Source organism: Camelus ferus, chromosome 4, assembly GCF_009834535.1.
Source record: "Camelus ferus isolate YT-003-E chromosome 4, BCGSAC_Cfer_1.0, whole genome shotgun sequence".
Lineage (NCBI taxonomy): Eukaryota > Metazoa > Chordata > Mammalia > Artiodactyla > Camelidae > Camelus > Camelus ferus.
Genome location: NC_045699.1, coordinates 29,602,319 through 29,624,812, shown reverse-complemented (window position 1 = coordinate 29,624,812; position 22,494 = coordinate 29,602,319). Strand labels below are relative to the sequence as shown.

The window sequence follows — 22,494 nt, the reverse complement described above, 5'->3', positions numbered from 1 at the left end:
GCAGTAACCAGAAAAATATTTATTTATTTGCTTATTGTTTGTTACCTACAATGTAAAGGTACTTTGCAATATCCAAAAGAGATGCAGAAAAATGTAAAATAGGTTCCTTCCCTTGAAGACTTAAAATGTAATTGAGGAGATAAGGTAAATAATAAAATTTATAGATATCTGAGACCACATAGAGTTGAAATCAGCAGAGGAGGTAGAAGCAAAACTGGGCAGGGTTTGATTTTACATAAGCGGAAGGAGCTTGTATAGGAGGTAAGCAAAGGCAAAATACGCACTACAGATTCAAAGAACAGTACGTGAACAGCTTGACTGAAATGAAAGTTTGTGTGGGAGAATAGTAAGAAATCAGGTTGAATATGAGCACTGGAATTATATTATGGATGGCTTTAAGTGCTAGGAAGAATTTACTTTGTTCCTTAAGTAACAGAGAAGCTTTAAAAGGTTTGGATTGAGAAAGAACTTGATAAAAGAAGTATTTTGGGAAAATCATAGTGGGACCAGTCGTGGGTAGAGTATGAGCTGGAAAGAAGTGTTAGAGCTAGGAAAAGAGTCGAGGCCTGAGGTAATGAGGATTTGAATTTAGTGAAGGTAAGACTGGAGAGATGTCACACAAGATTTCATTATGGGCTGGGTGAGAAAGGAGGATGTAGTTGGGGAGGAAGAGGAGTAATAAAAGATGACTTTGAACTTCTGATTTTTAGTGACAGAGGAAATCAAAGAATGTTGAAACTAAGACATCTCAGAACATCTGGGCCACTCTAAACATTTTATGCATTAGGAAACTCAGAGAGATTTAAAAGTGTGGCCAAAGTTACTCACCTAGTTGGTGCCAAAAAAGAACTAGGGTTTTAATAATGACAGTACTGGCAGAAATAGGTATGAAAGTATTGGTATCTAATTGAGGGGATACAGGTAATTGGGCTTACATTTTGGATATGTTGGGTTTGAAGTGACAGTGGGGCCAGGCAAGTGAAAATAGCTAGATACTGGGACAATATGACTAGAACTTACTAGAGAAATTTAAGGCTGGGATTGTTGTGCCTTAACAGAGAGAAAAGCAGTGGATCTGAGATTGGGCCGTGAGAATATAATTAGAGAGTGGGTGAAAAGAGGAATTGGCAAAGGAGACAAAGAAGGAACAGTTAGTATGAAAGGCAAGTGGGTAGGTAGGTTAAGAAGATGGGAGGGATTAACAAGTTGATCATTGTTGATTACTGCCAGGAAATGAGAAGAATTAGAATTGAAAAAGGTCTTAAAAATGTATACTGGTGTTTTTCCTGATATAAAATCTATAAAAGGAGAAGAAAGAAGAAAATTGCTTACATGCAGAAATTTCCCCACTGCTAATATTTTGTTCTTTCTAGTATAACAGACAACCTTTGAATATGACTTTTGGTTGATTGAGGGAGACTTCTGTTAAAGCTCCATCACTGGGATTAATGATGAGAATTTTAGGCATAATAAAGGGTGGGAGATATTTTTCCAAAGAGTGTCATTCATCTGTGTCCTTTCATATCACATGACCCAGCTACTGCTATTCCTTATGGATATTAGCCCTGCGTTTGTATTATTTGAATGAGTAGACATTCAGTGGTTACCATTAGACATTCAGTAGTCTGTCCAGTTAGACAAATGACCTCTGGGTACTATTGTACTGGTAAGATGGGAATAAAATAATAAGGTATTAACTGCTTAAAGGAAAGAAATTCTTGGTAGATAACTTATAAAACTGAAGGTAGCATGATTAAGAGTATTCAGAGTAGGAGAATTGGAAAGGGCAAAAGGAAGCATTACTTGTTTTTGAAGCCTGTACAGTATGTTGCTAGAGGTCAACTAGGTTGAGATATTCCTTGGGCTGTTTTGCTTGAATGCTTATTTTGATCTTTCCAAGGGCACTGTTCTGCCTTCTTTTTTAGTATCAGTCCTTGGGAATAGGGCATTCATTATTGCTTACTAAATAATTTTAGTTTAATGAATTGTTGATTATGAACTATTATGTCACTAGGTATTATTTTTGTAATATAAAAGGTAGTGTGATCTGAGAAAGTGCACTATTTTGGAAATCGGGATCAAGGACTGACTGCTGTCAACATGATGTGTGGTTTTGAGCAAGTTGTATAATCATTGAGTCTTATTTTTTCCTCATTTGGAAAATAGGGAAATGGAATAAATGTTTTTTAAAACTTTGTTTACTTTAAAAAAAAAGTGAAATTACATAGTACAGTGTATATAAAGTTTAATAAATAAATGACTTAAATGTTTATAACAAAATATAGCATCGCCCTGGTGCCTCCCCCATCTCTGATTCCTGTTCTCCAGAAAACCAGTTTCAGATCTTCTAAGTGTCTTCTGATGCTTACTTCTATGTTTCTAAATAACGTTGTCCACCATCAGTAAGTTCCGCTCCTTTCCCCCTTTACAGTGAACAAACTATTCAGTGATCTACCTAAGGCTTCTTCATCTACTTTGATAGAGGAACCCTTCTCCTTTTGCCTTCAAGGACTTTACTGTTGTATTTCTCCCTCTTTTTCTTGCATTTTCAATTTTTCCCTGTACTGGATCATTTCCATCAGTATGTATTTTGGTTGCTATAGCTCTGTGATGGAACCAGCCCAAAACTTAGTGAGGTAAAACAACTACGTTTTTAGACTCTGGTATATCAGTCAGTACTTCAGATAGGACACATTAAGGTTGACTTGTTTCCACACTGCAATGTCTGGGACCTCAGTTGAGAAGACTTGCTTACTAGGGTAATTTGGAGGTGGGGGGAGTAGTATCATCTGGAGGCGTCTTCACTCACATGACTGGTAGTTAACACTGGCTGTTGACTGTGATCTCATCTAGGGCTCTTAACTGGAGCATGTACATGTGGCCTGGACTTCCTTAAAACATTGGGGCCTCAGGGTAGTTGGCTTTCTTACATGGTGAGTCAGGGTTTGAGTGTTTCAGTGAATGTGGTGGGGTGGGGGTTGGAAGTAGACTCTGCTTACTATTGTGTTACTGAACTAGGTTCATTTGCCTGACTTGAAGCAAGCCAAATGCTGAGACACTGAGGTTTGCAGCAGAGAAAATGCTTATTCATGAGGCAGCCAAGTGAGGAGGCAGGAGAACAAATCTCAAATTTGCCTTTCCAAAGGTGAGGGGCTTGGGATATTTATGGGATAAAGAAGCAGGGTGGTCTGAGGCATGGGGAAAGGTTATTTGAGGCAGGAAAAAGGTAAAGTAATTGGTGTTCTGCACAGGCATGACTGAGCTATATGCTTCTTCCTGGAATGCATGTTCAGAAAATGGCATTAGCATGATCTTAGGGTGGGATTTTTGTCCCTCTTAACATCAAAAGGTCTTCCATTGGTCACTCTTGCAGGCCAGTTGAATGGTTGGTGGTCTCAGCTGGTTTGAGCTGGTCAAGAATTAGCTCTAAGTTCTTGAAAAACAACTTAGGCAACCATTACTATAGTGACCCATATCTCAAAGATGTTATCTATAAGACAGTGGGAATTTAGAAGTATATTGCTTGGCTAGTGACTTAGCTGTGTGTTTTAAAATCAACTAAAAACAGGTAATTAAAAGCAAGTGAGTCAGGTTAAGTTTGGTGGGCTTAATCAGGTTAGCCCTCGGTTTCAACTGGGGAGTGGCAAGGTCCCATTGTGGAAGAAAAGAACATGGAATGGGAGGTATTGTTGTGGCCATCTCTGGACAATGTTATTGCCATAGTTCCCCTTTTGCCACTTGTAACATCCCTTCTACATCCAAAATACTCTAACATTCTTTACTCAGAGATCTCTAATTCACATTCCATAATGACGTCAGCTCAAAATCCAGTATCTCATCATCAAAATCAGGTCTAGATGCAGATGGGGTTCTTTGGGTATGTTTTCTTGGGAATGATTCCTCTTTAACAGAAGATCTCTGAAAAGACAAATAATATGCCCTCACATAATTAATGTGTAAGATTGGAAAGGCATATATTAGCTACATTAGACATTCCTGTTCAAAAAGAGCGAAAAGGAAGTCACAGAGCAGTGTACAGCAATTCTGAAACCTGGCTGGGTGCATGTTGGCAGTTCCTTGATTAGGGTTCAGTCCTATTCCCCAAAAGTTGTTCTTAGTGGGCTGTGGGGTCTTCTTTTGGTGTTTGGCTTTCCCTTTTCAATCATTTTTTTCCCCTAGAAGAACTGATCTTTCTTTGCAACTGAGTAACTTTCTGAGCTTGCTTCCTGTCTATAATGGTTTAGGGTCCAAAGTCCTCCTTTCATTTTATATAGTTACTGTCCTTTTCGTTCTAAACTAATATAACTCCAATGAAAACTTTGTGGACTTTGTGTCAGTTCATAATCTACTGTCAGACAAAGGCCATACCCACAAATCTGTTTTGAGAGGAGCTTTTTCCTACATTAGGCTTCTGTGAAGCTTCTGTGGAACAACACTCTTAAGATCCTAAGATAATCTTTTGTTTGCAAGAATCTGTGATGTACTGTATTAAATCTTCCTGAGGTATTAACAGTGATTCCACTCTAGTTTTGGTTTTTGCCTTGAGGCTGTTTCTTACTTTAAAAACAGTTTGCTGGGTGAAAAGACTGTTCTGAGCCCTTAACATTTCATTGAAATTCCACTCACAGAGTGAATAGTTCATTCTTTATTTCATCTCTCTGCTGTCTCAATTATAAAGGCAGAAGAAGTAGCTAGCTGCTGCTTCAACATTCTACCTAGAAACTCCTTAATTCAACAAGTATGTATTTTATTTTCCATGGTATTGTAGGTGATAGTTCTGCCAGGCTTTCCACTCCTATATAACAAAGGTCTACTTTTATTCAGCTTTCAATAGCATTTTCCTCACTTTCCTTTAAGTCTTCACTGACAGCTTCCTTGAGGCCTTATAGATATCCATGAACTCTCCTCAAGGCCCTTTAAATTTGTGAACACAAACCTCAGATGGGTCCTCATGTCTTCTTGGCTTTACTGGAACTGTTCCCTAACCCAGTGGTTCTTACCCGAATTACTTAGAGGGTTTGTTGAAGCACAGGTTGCTGGGCCCCTTGCCGAGAGTTTCTGATTCAGTAGGTTTGTAGTGGGACCTGAGAATTTGCATTTCTAAAAACCCAGATGCTGCTGCTGATGTTGGTTTAGGTACCAGCCTGTGAGAATGACTGATTTAAACCAGGGTTTGGCAGTGGTTTTTTTTTATTAAGGACCAGATAGTAAATATTTTAGGTTTTTCGGGCAAAATTGTCTCTGTTGCCACTACTCAGTTCTGCCATTATGGTGCCAAAGCAGCCATAAATGAACAGACCTGTAAAGCTTTATTTACAAAATAAGCAGTTTCGTAAAGCTTTCTTTACAAAAACAGGCAACTGTTTAAATTTGACCTGTGAACTGTAGTTTGCCACTTCCTAATTTATACCATTACTTGAGTTCATATTGTCTTCGAGCTATTGCACCATTTGTATTCCCCTTTGGAGCAAAGCTCTTTCAAAGGGTTGTCTATGTTTGTCTCTTTTAACTCTCTCTTAAAACATTCATCTGCTTTTTAAACAGCTGACATTTAAATGTTTTAGAAATCAAAAAGTAGTAAATATCTTTCTACCTAAGTCAGTTTGTATGTACGTGACCATAAATATAGGCCAAATAAATAGAGAAGGAATCACTAATTCAGCAGCAGTATGTGTTATTAATTTCAATAAATATTGCCAAGTTGATCTTCATAGAAATGCCAGTTTATAATTTTCTGCACTTTTCTGGTTGTTTGATCTTTGCCAATTTGAGATGTGAAAAATAGGATCTCATTATAATTTTAATTTGGTTTAAATTTTCTTTTCTTGGGAACTGTTCACTCATATCCTGGCCCATTTTCTATTGGATTGTTGACTTTTAACTTTGGTTTGTGGGAGCTGTTTTTATACTGAGGAAAATAGCTCTGTATTTGTGAAATGAATTGTAAATATTTTCTCCAGGTTGTCTTTTTATCTTTTGCCTCTGTTTATAGTGTGCTTTTTTTTTTTTTTTTTGGTCATGTGTACAGTTTTGTTTTTTGCTGTTCTTTCCAGTCAGTTATCCATTTATTATTTATTATTTTTAAATCATACTTGCTTAGGTATTGAAAATTATGGTGTTGAAACTCTCCCATGTTTTCTTGATCCATCTGGAATTTATATTGGTGTAAGGTATAGGATGGAATCCAGCTTTTTTCCTTCAGTTAGTTGTCTAGTTGTTCCAAAACTATCTGTTGAATAATCCATCTTTTCTCTGGTGCTATGAAAAGGTAGTGTTTTTTTTTTTGTTTTGTTTTTGTTTTGTTTTTGGTTTTTTTGAGAAGGTTGTGTTTTAAATTGTGTGTATAGTTAGGTCTTTTTTCTGACTTTGTTTTGTTCCTGCTGTGAAATTATACTGTGAGTCTTAGGTCAGGGAATATTTCTATTTGGTTCCTTATTTTCAGGCCCAATATAGTATTTAGCACACAGAAGGTATTCAAATGTTTGAAAATAAAATAAGTCAACAGTTTAGGGACAGAAGCAGATCTTTATGTCAATTATTCAATTTAATTGTTCTATTCAATTTTCCTCTTTAGTCTTATTTTTAATCTTGGATTTAATCTGGATTTTTCTGTTTTTATTTTACCCTTTTTTTAAACTTTATTATGAGGTCTTATTTTTTTATATTTAATGAATGCATTTTTGCTAACTTAAGACTCTTCCTAATCTATTTTTGGCCTTAAACTGTTTAAAATTCACACTTTAGTTTTATCTGTATCATACCAAAAGAAGTTTGTCACTTCATAATGGCAGTCCATAGGATAGGGTGAACCATTTGAGAATTGAAACCCTTAAGAAGACATTAATTTAAGGGTTAATTTAAGGGTGTGGATAATTGATCAGTTTAGACAAGATAACTTAAAGGTGAGTATAGATTTTATAACTTAATATTTTGAAGAACTGAACTTAGAATAGTGTTTTTTAAGCTTTTGTATTGGACCAGTACTACTGTTACTGAACGCGGTCTGGCTGCTCTGCTGCTCAAAAAAAATCAACACTCGAGAAAGGCAGTGTTGATAGAAAGGAAAGTTGCTTTTAATCAGAATGCCAGCGATCTGGGGAGCTGGTGGGGAAAATGTCCCCAAAATATCATCTCCGAAGATTCTGCTCAGCCATGAAAGTTTTAAAGGGAAATAGGGGGTGGGAGTAATCTTAGTTTATCTTTGAGATGGAAGGTCAGAGTTGTTGCAACCCCTGTACATGCAGGCTTGTCAACTCCTTGTGAATTTTCTTTAGATGCTATCTTATTCACACAGTTTATCCTCGTGATTACTGAAGGGGAAGCTAAGGAAGAGATGTGGTCTGTTAATTACTTATTCTCCATTTCTGCTTTGATCTAGGAAAGAACCTACACATTAGGCGAGGTATTCAGAAGAAAGGCATGAGGGTGCCTGGTTTAAGGTTAATGGCAAGACATATGGGGCCTCCAACAGAGAGCACTTTCCTGTAAAGAGCTCTTTCCTGCCAGAAGCTACTTACACTACTCTGTAAATAAATATGTATGAACGAGAGAGCAGAGTATTACCCTGTATTGTTAAAAAATATTATCCCTACCTTTATCCCCACCTCTCCCACGATTTTCAGGCAAATATCCTGTGACAGTTGGAATAGTAATAAATATTACCATGAACATTTAAAATTATTAAAAGTAAAATAAGTACACCTTCACTGTAATAAGTTTGATTCACAGTGCATCTGGTTATGGTGGTCAATAAGAGTTAACGCTTTATTAGGAAGTCTTCATGGTAGAAATTATTTCTCTCCTTTTATACTACTTCCCTTGCTTCACTCCCCACCTCTGTTTTATGGGCAACAGTTAGATATACTGGTTTTACAAAGGTTTAATGTGGAAAGTTTCATTAGGAGAGGAATCTAGGACTCGGGGAATGACCCAGAGAAGAAAATAATAAATTATAGTACAAGTCTATTTAATTTATGATGGGTTAATGAGGAAGAGAAATCCATTCAAAATAGAAGATGCTTCAGTGTCTAGAGAATTATATTTCATTTCCATATGTATTCCTCATTCTTTGCTTGTTTATCCATAAGTACTTTATTTTATTTTTTAACTGATATGCTATAATCTTTAAAGGATTATTTCAGAAAAGTGTCTAAACTAGTCTTCTAAAATGGTAGTATTTTTTAAATCAGTATGAACTTAAATTCATACTGATTTCCTACTGATTTAAGTAACTTTATATTTTTTGTGTATCAATAGCAAAGGATAGTGTAGTATGTCAATAGTAGAATTACATTTCCCATGCAGTTTATTTTCAATAGGCAAACTCACCACTTGTTAAAATTTTTTAAAGTGTAAAAAAATTATTGATAGTATAAGCTTGAGATGTGATTGTTTTGAAATGAAATCTTAAGGGGAAGCCCCCGCCTCCATGCACTTTCAGAGATCTGTTCAAAGCACTTTCCACCATCTTTATTGTCACTTTTGTCTGTGTATGTTACACATTTTCAATCTACCTTTTCCTGTAGTCATCATAGAGCATGATTCTAAGGAGTAGCTCAAAATCTGTTCCTAGAAATAGGGAAAGGGGATTAAATTTGCGAAAGAATTTGCATTTTCTCCCATTTCTATTTATATATAATCCACAGCATCAGGTTTCTCGGGGGGGGGGTGGTTTAAATTGTTGCCTCTCATGTATATACTTTTGTGACTAGACCAAGGTAGATAATGAAGTTTGACTTCATTGTCCCTTAAATGTGTAGCTGTTTTCATCCTCTTCTTTTCTAGAGTAAGTATTCATCTCGGATCCCTTGTTCTCAAGTGAAAGAATCATGGTATTGTTTTAAAATATACATATTTGCATATATTTTACATTGTTTTAAAAGGCAATAGCAGAGTAGTATACAAGCTTTGAACAATATCTCTTCATACAGAAGTCAAGTGAATAAAAGTGGTCATCTAAAAATTACATTTATCAATCAAAGAGGCAAAAAGGATTGCATGTCCTTCTTATGATCGACAGAATTTACTTATTAATAAGCTTTAATATCTTTCTGGATGTTTCTGTATAGTGACAAATTAAAATAGTTTAAATGAATGGATCATTCCGTTTGTTCTAGTTTGAGCCATTTTAACTCCAGTATATTGTGGAGGCCTTTCCATTTCAGTGTTTATTCATTCAGTCAGTCATTTATTCATTTAGTCTTTATCTCACTCAGTCAGAGGGTCACTCAGCCCAGTCAGTCAGTCAGTCAGTCACTAATTTGATTAGTTGGTTACTCTCTTGACTGGTCACTCAATCACTCATTCATTCTATCAGTCACTTATTCATTCAGCTGGTCAGTTAGTCAGTCACTCAGATCACTCACTCAGGGGTCCTTTGGTCACTCAGTGGGTCACACAGCTGGTCAGTCAGTCCCTCATGCACCCACACATTCAGACAGTCAGCATTTAATAAATATTTATTAAATAGATAATGCAATCAGTCATTCAGTAGATACTTATTCAGTGTCTGTTTTGTGCTCTGCACAACATTTAGTGCTAAGGATAAGTCAATGGACATCGTTTTTAATGTCTTCATAGTATTCAGTTGATTAAGTATAATACAGTTAATTTATCAGATCCCTTTAATGTCTTTGAATTTTTTTATTATTATAGACAGTGTTTCATAGAATTCTTAGCTATGCATCTTACTGCTCTTGTCCTTTTTAAATGGACAAATTCTTAGATGTTCTTGTTTTTTTATGTCCTTGCTGACACTGGCAATTGCGAATCTTTTTAATCTTTGCCAGTCTGGTAGGGAAGAAACAGTGTCTCATTATTATTTACTTTTCTCAGATTATTAATGATGTTGACCATGACTGTTTTAGGAAATGTTTGCATTTCTTTTGTGAAATTCCTATTCATGGTCTTTGTCCATTTTCTTAGTGATTTGTAACAGTTACTTGTATAAATACATTAAACCTTAGCAATATATGTTTTTCTCTCAATTTTTAAGAAAACTTTTGATTATGATGTTTATAATTTTAAGTCAAGTTTATCAGTCTTTATTTCCTTTATTGGTTTTTATTTAGATGTTATATTTGGAAAGGATGTACATACTAAGTTACCATATATACTTGGATTCATTTCTTGATGCAGTTTTGGTCCACTGATCTGTCTTAAGAATATACCAATACTATTTTGACTACAGTTGAAAACTTTATAGTAAGCTTTAATATCTGATGGGGTAAATTTCTTCCTATTATTTTTCTAACAAATATATTAAGAATTCTGATAAAGTAATTACAAAAGATAAATACCTCAAAGGACAAATAAGAAAAAAAACACAAACAGTTCATAAGTACCCATGGACAACAAATATACCCATCCTTACCAGTAATAAGGAGAATTTAGTTAAAATAAGAACTAAGTTGCTTCCTTCCTTTCTTCCTTCTTTCCTTTGCAGTAAAATATTTCTAGTAAATAGGTTGAATTACAGGCTATGCAAAAAACCCCTCATTCACAATAAGAGCTTTTAAATGCTCATGAAATACATTTAAACAATTTAACAGGATCTGTATTTTAAAAAATATTTCTGTTGCATTTAATCTTGTTTATAGGACATACACATGTTTTTATATAATGAGATTCTTATATTATCATAAACATTATTCCTCTTCATTAATCCAACGAAGGGGTTCTTTTGTACTATTACAGCATTTATAAGTATATTTTAAATAAAGAAAGTTTGTGAATGCACAGATAAAGATTAGCAAATAGCCAACTGCTTTTTGTGTATCATCTTTTGGTTTAATGTCTCAGCTTCACACAGGATCTTTTGCTTTAGAAACACTTTAGAGTTACTTTCCACCCCACCCCCCCAACCAAATATGTTTAATGCTTTGGTTTTAAAGCATTAAAAATTCCTCTCTTTACAATATTTAGCTTGCGGCTTTAGACTAAATGTGCCTGTGTCAACTTTAATAATACAAGAGCCAGTTATTTTACCAGCAAAAGTGGGTTTATTTGGGAATAGCCAGAGGAATTGCATTTCATGAAATGCAAGTTACAGTGGACTAAAGGCAAATCCAGAGAACAAAAAAGGGGAACTTATTTTTATAAGGAAAAAGGGGAAGTTGGGACTGGGCATTGGAGGAAGCGGGAAGTGCAAAGCATGGAGGCGTCTCATTGGTTGGGTTTCTGCAGTCTGATTGGCTGGCTGTCAAGGGTCAGAGAGAAGTTTTCTTCTTCCTGCTGCAAAGTAGAGGCACCTTCGTGTCTGAGATATAGGCATATGTCTCTTTTGCTTGGAGCAATCGATGATGCATGGCAGGACCTGAGTGCTCCGCCTACAGACTTGTCCCAATTCCAGTTGTAGCTAAGGTTTCTTTAGTCAGTTCCATATTTCCACATTTTATCAATATCATTCCTTGAAAGCATCACTGATCAAGAGTCAGGATCGCCCTATATAGTGGTTTGTGACTTTGTGCCATGAAGGACCTTCCCTGGTTGTCAATGTTCCCTGTTGGAGAGAAGGCACACAGAACAGAAACCAAACTGAAAACTGGCAGCAATTCATGGAAGTGATGAGCACAAAGGGCTTGTGTTGGTACCTTGCTTGGTTCCAGGAGTCATCATGTCTCAGGGTTCAACTTCTTTGGATCCCACTCTAACACCAAAAATGTCAGCTTTAATAATACAACAGCCTGTTATTTTACCAGCAAAAGTGGGTTTATTTGGGAATAGCCAGGGGAATTGCAATTCAGGAAATGCAAGCAATGGCAGACCATGGGCAAATCCAGGGAACAAAGAAGGGGAACTTACTTTTATAAGGAAAAAGAGGAAGTTGAGAGAGGCTATAATAGCCAAATAGTCCATTGGCGGAAGCTGAGAGTCCAAAGTATAGATTCTTCTTATTGATTGGGCTGCTCAGTCTCTGATTGGCTGGGCTGTCATAGGACAGAGAGTTCATTTTCCTGATGGATAGTAAAGTATAGATACCTTCCTGTCAGAGATGTAGGCATTATGTCTTCCTATTTGTAGCAACTGATAATGGATGGCAGGGCCTGACAGCTCCCTCTATAGGCCTGTGCCCGCTCCAATTTTAGCTGAGATTTCTTTAATTGTACACTTAATGTAAGTCTGTGCCATTTCTGGCAATACAACTTTTAATGTTTTTATTCAAACAATGTGTGTAGTGTAATAGATTAGATGGTGTGAATGTAAGATAAAAACATTAAAAAACCTCTCTTAAATTTTTTCATGCACTTTATTTTTTTTAAATTGAAATATAGTCAGTTATAATGTGTCAGTTTCTGGTGTACAGCACAATGTCCCAGTCCTGCATATACATACATTTATTTATTTTCATATTTAAATTTTTTTCTAAGTTAATTTTTCTATTATATCTATAATCTAGTTTTCTTATGCCATGTGAGGAAGACATTCCATTTTTGACAAAAGAGAAAAGCTCAAAATCTCCTTAATGACCATATAAAATACTTGGAATAAAAAGAAAACTTACATGTTCATTCAGTTTAATGTAATTAAATTTTTAAATGTAACTCAGTTTTTAAGTAGAAATTGAGAAAGATCCAGAAGAACAAGTTCTGGACTAATTAGCCAATATTGCTGAGACTGTACCATCTCCTTTTGTTCTCTTTAAATACTAGCATAATTTTATGGTATGGCACCTGTAGCTGATGCTGTTAGTGTTCCAGTTTCCTCCTCTGAAACTTCCCTTGAAGTTTCATATATTATAAGTTGAGCTGGTCGATTGCTCCATTATTTCATTGAGTTCATCCCCTAGTCGTGAAAATAGATCAGTTCAGTTAAACAGTTATATCTCATTTTAGCAGGTGGTGATACATCTGGGCTCCCAAAATTAGGCTTGTATTTTGTGATAAATAAGGTTTTTAATAAGGCATTTCTGTGAAAACAGAAGAAAAACAATGGTTAATGATTGGAGCTGACTATAATCCTGGCTCTGAAGGCAGTCAGTTGAGGTTTCTCGATGTCTGGATGAAATGTCTTTAGATGGAGTAAGGGTAGACAGTGGCAGTCTGAGAGATTTTCCTGGTTTGCAGTTTGAATGTCTCTGGTGATCTTTCTGAGTGGCCTTATTGCATCAGGCATGAAGATTGTCTGTAAGCATTAAATTGTTGTGGTAATTTCTTTGTGGTTTATGTGAAGTCCGAATTTAGTTTGTGTGACTTTGGATGCTTCCAAGTCAGAAGAGTGGGAGGAAAAATAAGAGATGTTAATTGGGAAAGTTGTAGCAAAATATTGAAGGAACTGAGAATTCAGGATTTAATTTAGTTTACAGGTAGAAAACAAAACCTCAAAGACAATGAACAGAACTAGAATGTAATATCCACGAGTATGTATTATAGTTTCTACTAAAAGATAATCTTTTTCTTTATAGTCACCCCCCCATTTCTATTAAAGATAAACATAGTAAGACTAATTTATTTGCAAATTAAGTCTAGTTTCAGTAAACTTGGTTATTATTTGCATAAAAGCAACAAGAATAGCAATTGACTGTATAGGCTCTTTTAAGTCTGCTTTGCTGCAACTTTTCATAAGGAAGCTAAGATTGAACTCTTAAAGCCTCTCAAGGCTAAGAGGTCAAGTCAGGGACTTGCCATGAAACTTTCACTGCAGTACCATTTGGGTGGCCAGAATATCCTGAGGTTCTTTCATCTGTCTGGAAGTGACTTTTTTACTCACCTGGTAAGGCTGCTGGGGACCCTGTAAGCAATGTGCCAGGCTTATTTATCCAAGGGGCTTTATTAACTCCATAAAGTCAACCTTAGTTCCTTAAAGCTGTCTGGTCATATCTGAGTTTATGCATATCTCAAATATGACATTCCAGTCAAAGGCTTGATAACATGACCAGTGTGTCTAATTGTTTCTTGTTTTTTTTTTAAACATTTTTTTTATTGAGTAATTGTTTCTTGTTCAAAGGAGAACAGATTCTTATTGAACTAATGCAGAGAACTATACTGCTATGAAAGTAAGAAAATTCACTGAGCATTTCTAAATTCTGAAGGGATCAGGTAGGGAGAAAAAGATAAATATTTCATCCTTGCTTACAAAGGTATATTTTAGCAAATTGCTGTAGGTCTTAGGTAGTTCAAGTGAAAATAAAAAAATTTTCCCTAAATATAGGAAAACAAAACATTAAAGAAGGCAATGTTTTAAACATAAAGTAGTAAATATTATAATCATCATCCTCAGTTTATTTAGTCCTATTTATTTAATTCTTGTTAATATTGATCTTTTGTCAGCAGTCTGATGAAGCCATCAGTTTCTCTATTGGAGTTGTTATGCAAATTCTTACTCAGTTCAATGCTATGATTTTAAAGTTACCAGAAACCTGTATTCTAGAATACTTATCAGAGTCCTTTATATGACTCTCTCTGAAGGTGAAATGCTTTTACAGGAACACTAAAAGCATCAGAGTAAGGTAACTGTTGGCAAATTTTTAAAAACAGTTAAAAATGTTTATGGTTAAAGATTTGATGAGAGTGCACTATGCAGCTGACAAAGAAATTGAATTTTGTGACATGTGTTTTAATATAGCAACTAGAATGACAAGTAATAACATTATACCAGAACATACCAAATTTTTTGGAATTTCATAGTTTCTAGAACATTTACAGTAATAACATATACACGTACAAGATAACGTAAGAAGGTTTATCATCACTTACTTGATAATGCTTCTCATGTAATTTGACAACTAAATAAGCCTAATTAGTTTAATATTTCCCTTTTATAAGGAAAGAGAACAAATCTTTTGAGATATTCTAGGGAACCTCTTAAAAATCCCAAGTTAGGTCAAAATCAGACTGTTTAGAATTTGAATTTTGGGAAGTTCTTCAAAAATACTGAAAAGTTTTAAAACAGTTGATTAAGTAGGATAATAGGTCACTGTGAAATAACACTTAGTTATCCATTTAGCCAAAATGATAATGAAAAGATTTCAAAGGCAAATAAAGTTATAACAGTTGTAAGAAGTCTTAGCTCTTTCAATAGAGAAAACTGAGTTATGTTTTTTCAAAATGATCTAAGACATGAAAAGGCAACGTGAAGCACAGGAAATTATTTTGATAAAACACAATCTTTGTTTCCCATGCACATTATTTAAAGGTAAAGAAAAACCTTTCTTTACCTTTTCGTTTTTTAATTGAAGTACAGTAGATTTACAATATTTTGCTAATTTCAGATGTCCAGCAAAGTGATTTAGTTGTATGTATATTTTTTCCAGATTATTTTCCACTGTAGGTTATTAAAAGATACTGAATATAATTCCCTGTGCTATATAGTAAATCCTTGTCACTTGATTATTTTATGTATAGTAGTTTGTATTTGTTAATCCCATACTCCTAATTTATCCCTCTCCTTCCTCCCTTTCTCCTTTGGTAACCATAAATTTGTTTTCTATGTCTGTGACTCTGTTTCTGTTTTGCATATAGATTCATTTGTATTATTTTTTAGATTCCACATAAAAGTGTTGTCTTTCTCTGCCTGACTTCAGTTAGTATGATATTCTCTAGGTCCATACATGTTGCTGCAAATGGTATTATTTCATTCTTTTTTATGGCTGATTAATATTCCATTGTGTACACACACACACACACCTTCTTAAACCGGTTGTCTGCTGATGGGCACTTTAGTTGTTTCCATGTCTTGGCTATTGTAAATAGTTCTGCTGTTAACATTTGAGTACATATCTTTTTGACTTAGTGTTTTCATTTTTTCCTGGGATGTATACCCAGGAGTGGAATTGCGGAATTGTATGACGGTTCGGTTTTTAGTTTCTTTAAGGAACTTCTTCCATACTGTTTTCCATAGTGGCTGCACCAATTTACATTCCTAACAACAGTATAGGAAGGTTCCCTTTTCTCTACATCATCTCTGATATTTTTTAGTTATAGACTTTTGATGATAGCCATTCTGACAGCTGTGAGGTGATACCTCATCATAATTTCCAGGCTTGCAAGTAGTTGTAAGAAATGGGGGGAGGTCTTTTAAGCAAAGTTTACTGCCTGACTGCAAATCTGAGAAGCAAAGTGACAAAGTATGAGCCTATCAAAGAGTGATAACAGCCTGGCCTTGAGAAGTTATCGCTGTGTTTGTGGGACAGAAAGGGTGATTATTCTTATTCTGGCCTTTTCAGCTAGTTGCATAGACCCTTTTGTTGTTCAGTCTACTGTGGTATAAGAGCAGAGGCTTTCAGACACGTAGGGTCATTTCATAGTAAGAAATATAGTGTATTTTATGGCCCAGCACACACCTACCATTTAAGATTAATAAAACCATTTAAGTAACTGAAATAAAAGTTTAATAAACTGACATGTATTTCCTATTTTAAGTTATGAGTGCACTCTATTTTACACTGTACAAAAGTATTCTTTTTTTAATATATAATGTGTCTGTTTTACCTATCTACAAATTACAGATAAAACTGAAGGTATATATTATCCATTGATCTATATAAGCATATAGATAATGTGTATTTTTATTCAAATAAATATTAATCATAACTTACCACTATTCTATGACCACAGTTTGGAAAACAATAAGTTACAGTAAATCCTCCCACAGTAGGGGAAACCTCTCCTGGATGCTCCACTGTTTCTTACCTTATAAAAGGGAGCCTATGATGCTGCCTGCATTCTTTTAGCACCAAATCACACAGTTTGTGTAGAGTTAATTTATGCTTAATACTATGTGTTCTGATATTTTCTCTTTGGTTCATTTTGTAGTCTTAGATCTTCTTCCAATCTTTAAAACTATTTAATCTTTGTTTTCCAGTGAAAACTACAAAACAGGCAATTATGAACTATTATATATTACTATCCTGTTGTAGTTTAGATTAGCAAACTTAAAAATTTCAGACATTTTAGAAATACATTCTTTCTCATAATACATTTTCTTCATTGTGGCATAAAACACATTAATTAGTAGAACCAAATATCTTTTGCCTCTGCAAAAATTAGAAAACCAAAACCAGACAAACTTACATATAGTGATTGATTCCTCAGTATACCATCCTATCTGGAAATGATTTAGTTATTCAGTGAATATCCATTGTTTGGTTTAACTTGGTATAAGCTATTGTCCTTTTAAAATTTATTTAAAACACCTGTTTTTAGCAGTTGTGCTTGGATTAGATATTGAATAGTTAATCATCAGCTTATTTTTCTCATTGACAAATTTTGAAAACATACCTGTCTTTATGAAGCCAACAAACTTAAGCTGGCTTTCATTTATCAAATATTATCCCTGTCATGTGAATATGAAAAACATTTGGGTTAGTTTCTGTATTTGTGATTCGTATAAATGCTTAATTTTCTCTAACCCCATTACATAGAGCTCTTTATCAGTTAATTTTGGCAATACCGTCTTGAGGTAGAAAAGTGTATCTGTAATGTATATACACAGACAGAAACAAATACACAGACAGACACAGACAGATCTCAGCTTTATTCCAAAACTTTAGTCATGAGTCAAGTACAATACACAACTTACTAGTTTGTAAATAATTGTGTCTCTTGTAGATGAAACAAGTTAAAGTTACCTGCTTTAGAGTTTTTTGTTAATATCTGTGACAAATACTTGAAAGATATATATTTGTTCTTGGCAGGTAATCTTAAGAAGGCTGTGGTCTAGAATTTGGCAAGAGAGCTCTTTTATCAGTTTGTATTTTAAAAAGACTTCTTTCTCTCTTTAGTCTCAGGTGGGTCTGGGTATTGTATTAGATACCTTCTGAAGTATTTACATTCCAAAGGCATTGTAAGGCTTACATTTAAGGGACAGAGAAAGAATGCAAGTTGTCTTTTAGTAGATTTGGAGTACATTTGTGTATTATCAGAACTCTAGGGTAATTAATATTTAAAATTTTACTTCTTAGTGCATAATTTGACCTTAGGCCAATTCACTGTAAGGGAAAAAGCCTCTGATGTAATTCTTATCATACCTTGACAATTATCCTCTAGCTGAGTCGTATCCTGGGCCTGAGAGGTTCTCGCCATCTCATTCCTCTGTGTTGGGGGTGGTTTAGACCAGGGCCCCATAGATTCAAAAGATCTTCTGGAGGGTCAGGGATAGAGAACTGGGGACAAGAGGGAGGGGGACAAGTGTGTAAGCGGGAGGAGAAGGGACATTTATGTTAGATTTTATTTTTAATTTTGTTCTGAGCTTAATTTCTGTTCTTTCATCTCATTAAAGGATAGTTTATACTTAATGGTGTCCAGTTTCAACTTTGGTCTTTCCATAGGACTGTAGTTCAATAAATAAATAAATAAATAAATAAATAAATAAATAAATAAATAAATAAATAAATAAATAAAATTTAAAAAAATAGGCTCTTTAAAAAAGAAAGCTTTCCCTCTAAGATCTGGAACAAGACAGGGATGCCTATTTTCACCAGTTTTATTCAAAAGAGCACTAGAAGTTCTAGTCAGTATGTTTAGAACAGTGCTTGGCATATGGTGAATGCTGTATGAATGTGTTTGCTATTATTCCTGTCTTCTCCCTTCATAGAGCTCTGCTCATGATTTCAATGATTACATCTATGGGGAAAGTTGTCAAATTTCAGGTTTTCCAAATATCAGGCTCATATTTTAGCTACCAGCTAGATTTTTGTGTAATTACCCTGATTTCATTCCTAAATGAAAGTGTGTATAACACAGTACTCCTTATTCTCCTCACCTTCCTAAGTCAAGGAGCAAAATCCTTGTTTCCTTATTGTTAATAATGGTATTACAGATCTCCCAAGTTTGGAATCCTTCTACTGTCTTTTACTTTTGGCTTCTGTATTTGCTTAGTCATCAGGTTGCATCATCTTCTATTACCTCTCATCATCCAGCGGTTGCTGTGTCACTTCAGGATCTTAGTACTGGCTAGGCTACTGCAGTGGCTTCCATCACTTCACCTTTCTTTCTTTCTTTCTTTCTTTTTTTTTTTTTTTAACATTTTTTATTGATTTATAATCTTTTTACAATGTTTTGTCAAATTCCAGTGTAGAGCACAATTTTTCAGTTATACATGAACACATATATATTCATTGTCACATTTTTTTCTCTGTGAGCTACCATAAGATCTTGTATATATTTCCCTGTGCTATACAGTATAATCTTGTTTATCTATTCTACAATTTTGAAATCCCAGTCTATCTCTTCCCACCCACCCCCCCCGCCCCCTTGGCAACCACAAGTTTGTATTCTATATCTGTGAGTCTATTTCTGTTTTGTATTTATGCTTTTTTTTTTTTTTTTAAGATTCCACATATGAGCGATCTCGTATGGTATTTTTCTTTCTCTTTCTGGCTTACTTCACTTAGAATGACATTCTCCAGGAGCATCCATGTTGCTGCAAATGGTGTTATGTTGTCGGTTTTTATGGCTGAATAGTATTCCATTGCTGTATAAATATACCACATCTTCTTTATCCAGTCATCCGTTGATGGACATTTAGGCTGTTTCCATGTCTTGGCTATTGTAAATAGTGCTGCTATGAACATTGGGGTGCAGGTGTCTTTTTGAAGTAGGGTTCCTTCTGGATATAAGCCCAGGAGCGGGATTCCTGGGTCATATGGTAAGTCTATTCCTAGTCTTTTGAGGGATCTCCATACTGTTTTCCACAGTGGCTGCAGCAAACTGCATTCCCACCAGCAGTGAAGGAGGGTTCTCTTTTCTCCACAGCCTCTGCAGCATTTGTCATTTGCATCACTTCACCTTTCTAATTCATCATTGACTATGGGATAAAGTTTAAATTCTTTCGTCTGTCATTTGGACCTTCCTATATTTTGTACTGTATCAGTTAGGATTGTATTTATTTGCAAGTAAAAAGGTGTCTGGCGGTAGGTAGGGGATTCCTGACACTGATTCTGCTTGCTTAAGGTTGCCAGGTCTTTTATTCTCCTGGTCTTTCCTTCATGGTTGCCTCATGGTTTTAAGGTGATTGTCCTACTCTATATTCATACTTGGATTCATAAAGAAAGATGAAAGGGAAAAAGCAAAAGGAGGCATGCCAGCTAAGTCAGCATTTTTTAAAGGACTGGTCCTGAAAGTACCACCCAACAACTTTCACTTAAATCTCATTTGCTGAAACTAGTTCACATGGCTATCTGCCTGTGGGGAAGTAGAATTTTTTTGGAGGGTGGGATGGGGAGGTACTTTTGTATCTACCCACTGGGCTTCTGTATCAAGGAAGAAGGGGAAAATGCATATTGGGTATGTAGCTGCAATTTTGTTATAAGTTTTCATTTTTAATCCTTTCCTAAGTGGTATAACTTCTTAAATACTTCACTCAGCCCCCCCCCCCCAAGTTACTAAACATGTATCTTTCTATTTTCAGCACAGTTCCACTCCTAGAATGTTCATCTTCCATCCATCTAAATTCAGTCCATTGGTTCAAGTTTTAAATATGACTTCCTCTAATAAAGCTCATCAGTTAATCCCAGCTTGAAATGTTATTTTGCATTTCCAGATACCAATAAGCAATTAGCAGAATAATCCATTTGTTGAGAAATCTTGTTGTTTTGTGGAATCTCTTCTTTTGTTGTCTGTAATTGACTTTGTTTGTTTTGTTAGTGTTGCATATTTATATTGTGGTTCCTCAGGGCATAAGCTTTAGTTTTATTTTCTTTGTCCACAGGAAGTTTATAATTTTGTGCTTCATATATAGTAGTATAGTCATGCCTCAACTTTATTGTACTTCGCAGATACTGGTCTTTTACAATTGAAAGTTTGTGGCAACCCTGCATTGAGCAAGTCTATCATTGCCATTTTTCCAAAAGCATGTGCTCACTTTGTGTCACATTTTGGTAATTCTTGCAGTATCTCAAACTTTATCATTATTATTATATTTGTTGTGGTGATCTGTGATCAGTGATCTTTGATGTTACTATTGCAAAAAGATTACAAATCACTAAAGGCTCACATGGCGGTCAGCATTTTTTAGCAATAAAATATTTTTTAATTAAGGCATATACAATGTTTTTTAGACATCATAATATTTTGCACACTTAATAGACTATAGTGTAGTGTAAACATAACTTTTATATGCACTGCGAAACCAAAAAATCTGTGTGACTTGACTTACTGCACTTGTCTGGAATCAAACCCTCAGTATCTCTGACGTATGCCTGTACATGAGATTTATTCAGTTAATGAATTTGACAGAATCACTGCTGTCAGTGAAGACTTATTTATACGTGAAGGATAACTTACCAATATCACTTTCATTTTTAACTTTAATGTTTTCTCTTATAGGCAAATTTTCTGAAGAAGACTCTGCTTGGGAATGGCTTGCCTTACAATGACAGAAATGGAAGGAACATCTGCATCCCCTATACATCAGAATGGTGATATTCCTGGAAACTCTAATTCTGTGAAGGAAATAGATCCAGTCCTACAGGTTTATCTTTATCATTCCCTTGGAAAAGCTGAGGGAGAGTATCTAAAGTTTCCACCTGGGGAGTACGTTGCAGAAGAAATTTGTGTTGCTGCTTCTAAAGCTTGTGGTAAGTACTAAAGAACATTGTTTTTCTTCTTTTTTGACCAGTGTTTTTCTTCTATTAGTACGTCGTTGCTTTAATTATGCTACTTTAATACAGTGTACATGTATAATATAATTTTTTATGCTTCTGTGCTGACAGGTGTTTTCATTTGCATCTCAAATGAGAATATCACTAAAGTAGAATGTAAGGTAAATTCTGTGTTAAATTTGTGGTATAGACTGAATGTTTATGTCCCCCCAAAATTAGTGTTGATGAAACCTACTTCCCCAATGTGATGGTATTGGGAAGTGTGTGTTTTTTTTAAGAGTCTTTCTTCTTAAAAATAATTATTTATTTATTTTTTATTGAAGTACAGTCAGTTAACAATGTGTCAGTTTCTGGTTTACAGCATGATGTCCCAGTCATGCATATGCATACATATATTCGTTTTCGTATTCTTTTTCATTAAAGGTTATTATAAGATATTGAATATAGTTCCTTGTGCTATACAGAAGAAACTTTTTTTTTAAAGTCTATTTTTATATATAGTGGCTAACATTTGCAAATCGCGAACTCCCAGATTTATCCCTTCCTACCCCCTTTCCTGATAACCATAAGATTGTTTACTATGTCTGTGAGTCTTTTTTTGTTTTGTATATGAGTTCATAGTGTCTTTTTTTTTCTACTCTTTTTTTTTAGATTCCACATATGAGTGATATCATATGGTATTTTTCTTTCTCTTTCTGGCTTACTTCACTTAGAATGACGATCTCTAGGTCCATCCATGGTGCTGCAAATGGCATTATTCTATTCTTTTTTATGGCTGAGTAGTATTCTATTGTATAAATATACCACAGCTTCTTTATCCAGTCATCTGTTGATGGACATTTAGATTGCTTCCATGCCTTGGCTATTGTAAATAGTGCTGCTGTGAACACTGGGGTGCATGTATCTTTTTGCATGAGAGTTCCCTCTGGATATATACCCAGAATTGGGATTGCTGG

At 35.0% G+C, this 22,494-nt stretch overlaps 1 protein-coding gene across 1 annotated transcript in view; it reads left to right on the top strand.

Moving 5' to 3' along the window:
• The window catches only part of JAK2 (Janus kinase 2), an 87,758-nt gene that overhangs the window by 8,050 nt on the left and 57,214 nt on the right, over positions 1-22,494 (top strand). Inside the window, 1 exon segment of the mRNA XM_032477728.1 lies at positions 21,264-21,514. Within this exon segment, the coding sequence (XP_032333619.1) occupies positions 21,295-21,514 (220 nt within the window). The 5' untranslated portion in view covers positions 21,264-21,294.